Below are 8,883 nucleotides of genomic sequence, written 5' to 3' on the forward strand. Positions count from 1 at the left end.
TCTCCCTCTGTCTCTCTCTCTTCCTCGGTCTCCCTCTGTCTCTCTCACTCTCTCTGTCTCTTTCCCTCTGTCTCTCTCCTTCTGTCTCTCTCTGTCTCTCACTCTCTGTGGCATGACTCCCACACTCGCATCAGATTTAGAAAAGTTCAGTCTGGTGCCTGGAAAAGCCCTGAAAGTGTGTGTGCGTCACTATTGATGTTGTGTAACATCATATGACTCAAGTGTGAATAGAGAGAAATCTCAGATATTGAGTTCTGAGTGGGTGCAGAAATAGATCCCATTTAATACAGTAAGAAGAAACTATGTCTGCTCCTAAGATCACCCGCTGGTGACCCTTAAAATGTAAAAAAAATATAGATCCTGGAAAATCCTGGTACAGAAATGTGCTCTTAAAACTGTGCTCTTAAAACAGAAAAATACTCTTAAAAATAAAGGTTCTTTAGAGGTTCTTCACAGCGATGTCATAGAAGAATCATTTCTCGTTTAGATCTTCCGGTTCACAGGGACTTTAAAGGTTCTTTATGGAACCAAAAGGTTCTTATGGTTTCGAAGGACCATTTGAAGCACTTTTTTATCATATTTGTCTTTGCTTCTGAACTAATTTATTTTTTAATCATAATGTTTTTTAAGTATGTTGTTCATATTAACCAGTTTCTTTCAAATTTCTGCTTGTTTAAATGCCTCATTTACAAAAAATCGATGTAACAACGCACGTCTCTTTTTATTCTTGCAGCATCAGTTCCTGAAAGTGGCGAAGCCTCTGTCCAGTCTCACACCGTTGATTATAGCAGCTAAAGAAGCGGCCAAGAACAACCGCTAGTCCCCCGGGAAGGGCCCCGGCCTCACCTCTCCTCTGTCCCAAACCCCCAGAGCGCCCCATCATCTGTATCTCTCTCTTGTCCCGGTCAGGGGCTCTTGTGGTGAGGTGTTACCCAACACTCGCCCTTTACATCTACTGTTAGGGTCAGAGGGGGTCTGCGGTCACCGCTGTGGTCACAGAGGTCACTAAAACGACCCGAATGATGACATCACTGGAAATAGAGTACTAATGGGTCACAGTGCCTCAGGCCCAAAGGATTCTGGGGGATTTGCCCCTTTATTTTCACCAGAGAGAGAGAGGGATGGTCTCTTTCTCTGGATCTCTCTGTTTGTTTAATTTTTGGAATTCGTTTGTTTTTGTGTTTAATGTTGGATCATGAAAGTGATGTTTTCTTTTTTCGTCATTTTACAACTTTTTTAAGATGTTTTCTGTGCGTTTTTGTGTGTGAGAGAGTGTGTGTGTGTGTTCACATTGGGTTATAGATTAACTGAGATTGTATGGTACGTTTGCACTGCGATCATATCGAATTAAAAAAGTCACAAACTGTGGAGAGTAAATCTGGGACGGAACGGATTCACATTATTAATATTGAAAATCAATGAGCTGATGAAGGTTCTCTACGAAGGATGCCTGTGCATGAAGAGACTGAACATTTTACCCTCCCGTGACCCCTCAACAGATTAAAAATACAAAATCAAACCGTGTTCGTCGCATAAAGATCTTTTGTGTCTAATATTAAAGTTAAAGAAATGGGAAAGTAAACATTTTCGTTGCATTAATGTAACCTTTGGCCTTAAACCTTGACACGGATGGTACAATGATTTTTAAAGATGGCACAAGCGTTCGTGATGCAATCTGTTATTATTTTGATTCTCCCAGAGGACTAAAGGGATTTGTGAAGACGATTACATTTCCTGTAAACAATCACAATCTATCTATGCGAGCCATAAACTGTTTATAAGGCCTTTTGATGATCAAAAATCTCCATGAAACGGGACAAATAAACTTCAGAATTAGTCAAAGTGTCGTGTTGACTTTTTTGTAAGCGTCAGCTTCTTAAGTACTCTTAAGCTTGATATAAAATATCCTGTAGCTTAGTATAACTAGAAAGATGTTTATCATAACAAAAAATTACCAAACACACAAAAAAATGTTGTTTAATGTCTGCACAGCACAAACATTGTACTCAAGATAGATTTGCTTTGGTTTATTTTATATAACTCTGGTAACATACGGTAGATGAACACAGGGGTGCTGTAATAAAATACTTGCAATGACTGTAAGCTCCAAAAAAACTTCTTAAATGGTTTAGTTAGGTGGCGACTCTTATCTTGTGCAGTTAGACATGGGCTGGTTAACCATTCCAAGGTATACCGTGTCTTTAAAGAGTCAAGCTTTCAAAACCACGAAAACCGTCCCTGATACCGTTTCTAAGGTAAGAGCGATGTTAACAAATAAAATCATTAAGTCCTGTAATTGATTTGATGTTTATGTTTAAAGGAGTCAAATGACATGGCTGAAACGTATATTATGGTTTGTTTTAGATGTAATGTAATGTGTAAACATGATTTACGGTTAAAAACTCTGTATTTTCCACATACCGTGCATGATTGTATCTCCTCTTTGCTCCTCCTCTCTGAAACGTGCAGATTTTTTATGGAGCTCGTGGCTCTGAAAAGCGAGGTGTCCTCTGATTGGCCAGTTCACCGGTGTGTAGTGATTGGTGGAAACCTGCAAGCGTGTGAAGGAAATTTAACGCCCCTTACCATATTTGGAACATCAGGTTCCTCTTCAATTGTGCTGACAGGTACACCACCTTACCTGTGTATACATTTGGGCGGTCTTAGTCAAATCAGACCACCAACTGATGTACATTTGTGGGGGTGTGGTTACATGAGGTGTTTCATTCACTTTTAGATTGAATGCATCTTTTGTTCTCACACTTTCATTTTTTTGCAATTTTATATGTCTAATACATGCATGGGCAACTAATAACACACCAAAGACACAGAAAAACACATGTTTGAGCCATATGACCCCTTTAATATATTTTACAAAATACTGTTTTATTGAAAGAAGATTGTAATTTACAGGCTTTATTTTTAACTGACATAAATGTCCTATATGTTGCTTAAATAAATGATGTACTGTGTTCTGTTAAAAATATGTTTTTAAACGCAGACACTTGAAAACAAAATCGTCAAAATCTCATCCGCTCTATTATGACCGACAAAATCTAGAATGTTATATGAATAGTAGGAGTGGAAATGGTGTCGTCATTTTCTTATTTCGTTTCTCTCACGTCAACGACCTTCCAATGTTGCTGTATAAAAGAAGATCAAGAAGTCAAGAGTTTAGAACATTGGGGTGAAGAGATCATTTTCATTTTGGGTAAACAAGAAGACCGAATAAGGCTATTTTTGAAGCATGATCATATAAGAGCACTTTGGCCTTTATATAAATATTTTCCTTTCATTGCTTCCGTAAGGATCAATCTTAAAATGGTTATGCAATGAAACGGCATTAAAGCTGATCTGTGAAACTCGGAACAGACCACAGATGAAGCAACAATGATGTTTACTGTGCCACAGAACTTATCCAGATGAGCAGTTCACCAAAACACTCAATGAAAAGGTTTTCTGTACACCATAATCTGATTAGTAATGTTCTTAAACTTCTAAGCTTCTTTCTTTGGTCTTTGAGATGGATTTGGAAAGCTTGCCGGACCCGTCTGAACGCCCCTGCTAATGCAAACGATTAGTTATGCAACGCAGCAGATTGCTTGCTTGTTTTGCAGGGCAAGCAGTAGTTCTTTGTGTTATTTCGACACTTTTCATCTAAAGCAAATTTACTGCATCCTCGGTCTGTCTGGAATGAAATGAGGAATCCCTATAGTGGGGATTTGGGTTGTGTTCTGTAATGTTTTTACACTTATCACATTAAAAACTCAACGCTGTGTTCATGTAATGACCGTGATGTCCTGTATCCCTGAATCATGAAGTTGTGAAATCCTGCCGCGCTGGCATTTCATGGGCTGGAATGCTGCCAATGCCACATATACAACTGAAAAGATCAAACACTTAAGTGATGGTGAGGAAATACCTGGAAAATCCTAACTGAATTTATCACTGAACTATCGCAAAAATGTCCAGTCACTTATACAAATAACTGTAAACATTCATTGATGCTCGCGAAGAGGATACAGATTTTTTTTGTGTATTCGTTTTTGCCGTGTAAAATTTGTAATGTAAAAATCTCACATAGTGTAGTTCAGGTCAAGGAAGAGAGAGGCAAACACATTGAGTTTAAGGGATTCAAATAGCCAAGCTAAAGGGATACTTTACCCAAAAATGAAATTCTGTCATCATTTAATCACCTTCGAGTTGTTCCAAATCTGTATATATGTCTCTGTTCGGATGAACACAGTGAAAGGGATATGGAAGAATGCTTATAGCCAGATAGATTTTGCCCCCCATTGACACCCAAAGGAGGAAAAAATACAATGTTAGTCAAAAGTTAGTTAAAACAACTCGAGTAGGTGTGTAGATTAATTTTCATTTTTGGGTGAAGTGTGTCCCTTAAACGCATTGCAGTGTTTTTCTCAGAAGCTTTTCAACACATGAAACATCTGGTTCTGTGATATGAGATCATGGTAATCTGTCCCTGACAGTCATTAGTGATTCAAATTCCGCTCCGATATAAACCAAAAGAGGTTTTATGATAATGCACATCTACTTCACAAATAAACATTGATTTCTAAAGCTCTACAAAAATCTACAGTGGCCCCTAATGTGTTTTGTGAACTTTTACTTGTGATACTTGACTGTTATGATTTTATTTTCATCACCTAACTTTAAATCTATTTTTCTCCAAATTCCGTTAAAAAGTCATATAAATTTTCACAATGTGTGGGGTTTTCCCAGATCGCATCAGAACTTTGATGCGCAACGAAATATCTTCAGACGGATTTGCGTTTCCGGTCTGTCGCATTCGCATGCCTATGAATGGAAGTCTATGGAACGAAAAGTCAAGTGTGACCGCGGCTTTAGTCGCTTTGGATAAACGCATCTGATGTTAAATTATATCACGATTGTTATTAACATTGTCAAGTTTTGAATAAGTTTGAACACATTGTGTTTCATATACACAAATCACTGTGAAAATATGATACAAATATATAAAATGACGAAATTGCACTGACATAATTAATAGTCATGCGGTATATATTTGTTATTAAAATATCAAAAATTAACTATTCTAGAGACGTGATGAAATGATTCTGTCATCTCTTAAGCGCTGAGTCTCTGTGATAGTTGAGTTACATAACAGTGATCGATATCCTTGAGCTCACGCGTTGAGTCGCTGCATCACAGCGGCAGTGCGCAGCGCGATCACAGACGCGTCGGACGCTCGCGACACTGCGGCACGTGAAGCATCTGCGCGTCAGAAACATCACAAGATGCGTCTTCGTGCGCGTTGCGTCGTGTCGTGGTGCTGATGCTGATGCTGATGCTGAGCAGACTGCACGTGCATGCGCGGATGAACTCGATGCAGTGATTTCACTGGACCTGATCCACTGCAACATCTGCCAGGTGAGCATTTACATACGACTAACCTCCACATGCTGCATAAAACTACCAATGTAATGCTTATTGTATATGCAACGTACAGAATGGTTAGACAAATACAGTGTCTGTGTCATACATGTTATTATGGCATAATGTATCATAATTACGCTTAAACATCTGAATAATGTTGCTTATTCTTGCATGTAAACATGTTTGCACATGCAATCAATATTACGGTGTAAAATGCAGTTTTTAAATATAACTTTCTGTTTATCAGAGTGTATGTTTTGGTGTCGAGTCTGTGTAAGATTTAATAGGTGAGGTTTTATGTTGAATCTAACTTTATTATATATATATATAAGATGTGAGCAGATGAAGTGCTGCACTGTGCGTAGGAGGCTTTTTATATACACCAGTGAACAGTCTGTGCTCTCTGCTTGTAAGTTTTCAAGGTTTCTCTATTCTTATGAGAGGAACTGGGATGTCCATCTCCATACGGGTTTCCACCGTCTCAGATGAAGGACACAAACATTCAACTGAGAAGTGAAATTGTTGAAACATAAAGAGTTTGGAGGTGTGAAATGAAAGTAGATTGTAGAGGTTAAATAATCTGGATTTGAGAAAAATAGATGTTTGAATTGTTTGAGTTCATATTGAGATCTTCAATAATAAGGACTTTTGATTTCAGACTTGACAAATCTGAGCTCAATTTGAGCCGTTTTTGAGATTTATTCTGGTTAATCTCATTTACATCTAAGAAAGAAATTGAGGTACTGTATTTATACATTTTTATGGATGAGTAGATTTAAGGTCGATTTAAAATCACTATTGATTTTATTGTTGTTATCAGTGAGATGTTTACTCTGTGCTGTATGGAAACTGAATGATTTAATGTGTGATGTTTCTTGTCTTCATCCTGACATATTCGTTGCAGGGATTCTCCTCCTCCTCCCATGACTCCCATGGGTTTTTGTGCCCTGTTTAAAGCCATTGCCTCCATTACAATCTAGATCAATTCCTGATCATCTTCTGTTCTTTCAATTTGTCCAAAACCAGTTCAGTATGTTTTGACCTGTATCATAAGCTCTGATATAATGGACATGGTGGGAGGTTGGAGTGTTTTTTGTCAGCTCCCCAGAGTTGTGTATACATGCACATAACAGATGGAAACGGACAGATAAGTTGATTAAGAAGCTGCGTGTGAAACGCAGTGCGGTCGTTCATGATGACCGGAGAGCAAAGACGAGTTTCACATTAAAGTGCGTCAGAGCTGAGTTACCTCACACATTACAATTCAAGCCTTCACAACAGAACTCCCAGATATTATTTTTCAGATATAAAGGTGCACGCAGAGAAAGAAATGAATGAATGGTTCAATTTGAACATAAAAAAACTCCTTTAGGACTGACGTGTAGAATAAAATACAGATGTGTTGTTTAAATCTACGTAATCTACATGAAAAAATGTAAATGCTGTAAAAAGTCCACATCCAGCTACTTTTCTTTATTGAACAGACCTGTCAGTGTCGCAGAAGCTCGTGTGTATCATGGACTCATTCAGGAATATGTTTGATAGTTTTATGCAAAAAACATTTGCATGCAGTGTTTTGTGTTTACAAACCATTACAAACAAAGTCAGTGGGAGGAGTTAGGAGTGTTGGGGTGGTCAGTGTGTGTGCGTGTGTGTGTGTGTGTGTGTGTGTGTGTGTGTGAGAGAGAAAGAGAGTCGGTAGGAGGAGTTTGGAGTGTTGCGGTGGTGAGTGTGTGTGTATGTATAAGGGAGAGAGAGTCAGTCAGATGAGTTTGGAGTGTTGAGGTGTTGAGGTGGTCAGTGTGTGTGTGTGTGTGTGTGTGTGTGTGTGTATATGTGTGAGAGAGAGAGAAAGAGAGTTAGTGGGAGGAGTTTGGAGTGTTGCGGTGGTGAGTGTGTGTGTGTGAATACAATGTTAGTCAAAAGTTAGTTAAAACAACTCGAGTAGGTGTGTAGATTAATTTTCATTTTTGGGTGAAGTGTGTCCCTTAAACGCATTGCAGTGTTTTTCTCAGAAGCTTTTCAACACATGAAACATCTGGTTCTGTGATATGAGATCATGGTAATCTGTCCCTGACAGTCATTAGTGATTCAAATTCCGCTCCGATATAAACCAAAAGAGGTTTTATGATAATGCACATCTACTTCACAAATAAACATTGATTTCTAAAGCTCTACAAAAATCTACAGTGGCCCCTAATGTGTTTTGTGAACTTTTACTTGTGATACTTGACTGTTATGATTTTATTTTCATCACCTAACTTTAAATCTATTTTTCTCCAAATTCCGTTAAAAAGTCATATAAATTTTCACAATGTGTGGGGTTTTCCCAGATCGCATCAGAACTTTGATGCGCAACGAAATATCTTCAGACGGATTTGCGTTTCCGGTCTGTCGCATTCGCATGCCTATGAATGGAAGTCTATGGAACGAAAAGTCAAGTGTGACCGCGGCTTTAGTCGCTTTGGATAAACGCATCTGATGTTAAATTATATCACGATTGTTATTAACATTGTCAAGTTTTGAATAAGTTTGAACACATTGTGTTTCATATACACAAATCACTGTGAAAATATGATACAAATATATAAAATGACGAAATTGCACTGACATAATTAATAGTCATGCGGTATATATTTGTTATTAAAATATCAAAAATTAACTATTCTAGAGACGTGATGAAATGATTCTGTCATCTCTTAAGCGCTGAGTCTCTGTGATAGTTGAGTTACATAACAGTGATCGATATCCTTGAGCTCACGCGTTGAGTCGCTGCATCACAGCGGCAGTGCGCAGCGCGATCACAGACGCGTCGGACGCTCGCGACACTGCGGCACGTGAAGCATCTGCGCGTCAGAAACATCACAAGATGCGTCTTCGTGCGCGTTGCGTCGTGTCGTGGTGCTGATGCTGATGCTGATGCTGAGCAGACTGCACGTGCATGCGCGGATGAACTCGATGCAGTGATTTCACTGGACCTGATCCACTGCAACATCTGCCAGGTGAGCATTTACATACGACTAACCTCCACATGCTGCATAAAACTACCAATGTAATGCTTATTGTATATGCAACGTACAGAATGGTTAGACAAATACAGTGTCTGTGTCATACATGTTATTATGGCATAATGTATCATAATTACGCTTAAACATCTGAATAATGTTGCTTATTCTTGCATGTAAACATGTTTGCACATGCAATCAATATTACGGTGTAAAATGCAGTTTTTAAATATAACTTTCTGTTTATCAGAGTGTATGTTTTGGTGTCGAGTCTGTGTAAGATTTAATAGGTGAGGTTTTATGTTGAATCTAACTTTATTATATATATATATAAGATGTGAGCAGATGAAGTGCTGCACTGTGCGTAGGAGGCTTTTTATATACACCAGTGAACAGTCTGTGCTCTCTGCTTGTAAGTTTTCAAGGTTTCTCTATTCTTATGAGAGGAACTGGGATGTCC

General features: G+C 38.4%; 2 protein-coding genes across 4 annotated transcripts in view; both read left to right on the forward strand.

The window, feature by feature from the left end:
- Positions 1-2,895, forward strand: part of pak1 (p21 protein (Cdc42/Rac)-activated kinase 1) — a 36,862-nt gene extending 33,967 nt beyond the window's left edge. For 2 of the 3 annotated variants that reach the window (XM_056766212.1, XM_056766213.1), the window contains exon 15: positions 734-2,895. In XM_056766212.1, coding sequence (XP_056622190.1) covers positions 734-820 — 87 coding nt within the window. In that variant the 3' untranslated portion in view covers positions 821-2,895. The remainder of the gene's footprint in view (positions 1-733) is intronic. The other variant, XM_056766211.1, reaches the window with a different exon arrangement.
- The window catches only part of gdpd4a (glycerophosphodiester phosphodiesterase domain containing 4a), a 24,082-nt gene continuing 17,364 nt past the window's right edge, over positions 2,166-8,883 (forward strand). Inside the window, exons 1-3 of the mRNA XM_056766827.1 lie at positions 2,166-2,255; positions 5,194-5,412; positions 8,202-8,420. Of these exons, the coding sequence (XP_056622805.1) occupies positions 2,166-2,255; positions 5,194-5,412; positions 8,202-8,420 (528 nt within the window). The remainder of the gene's footprint in view (positions 2,256-5,193; positions 5,413-8,201; positions 8,421-8,883) is intronic.

This window comes from Triplophysa dalaica, chromosome 14 (genome assembly GCF_015846415.1).
Source record: "Triplophysa dalaica isolate WHDGS20190420 chromosome 14, ASM1584641v1, whole genome shotgun sequence".
In the NCBI taxonomy this organism is placed as follows: Eukaryota; Metazoa; Chordata; class Actinopteri; order Cypriniformes; family Nemacheilidae; genus Triplophysa; species Triplophysa dalaica.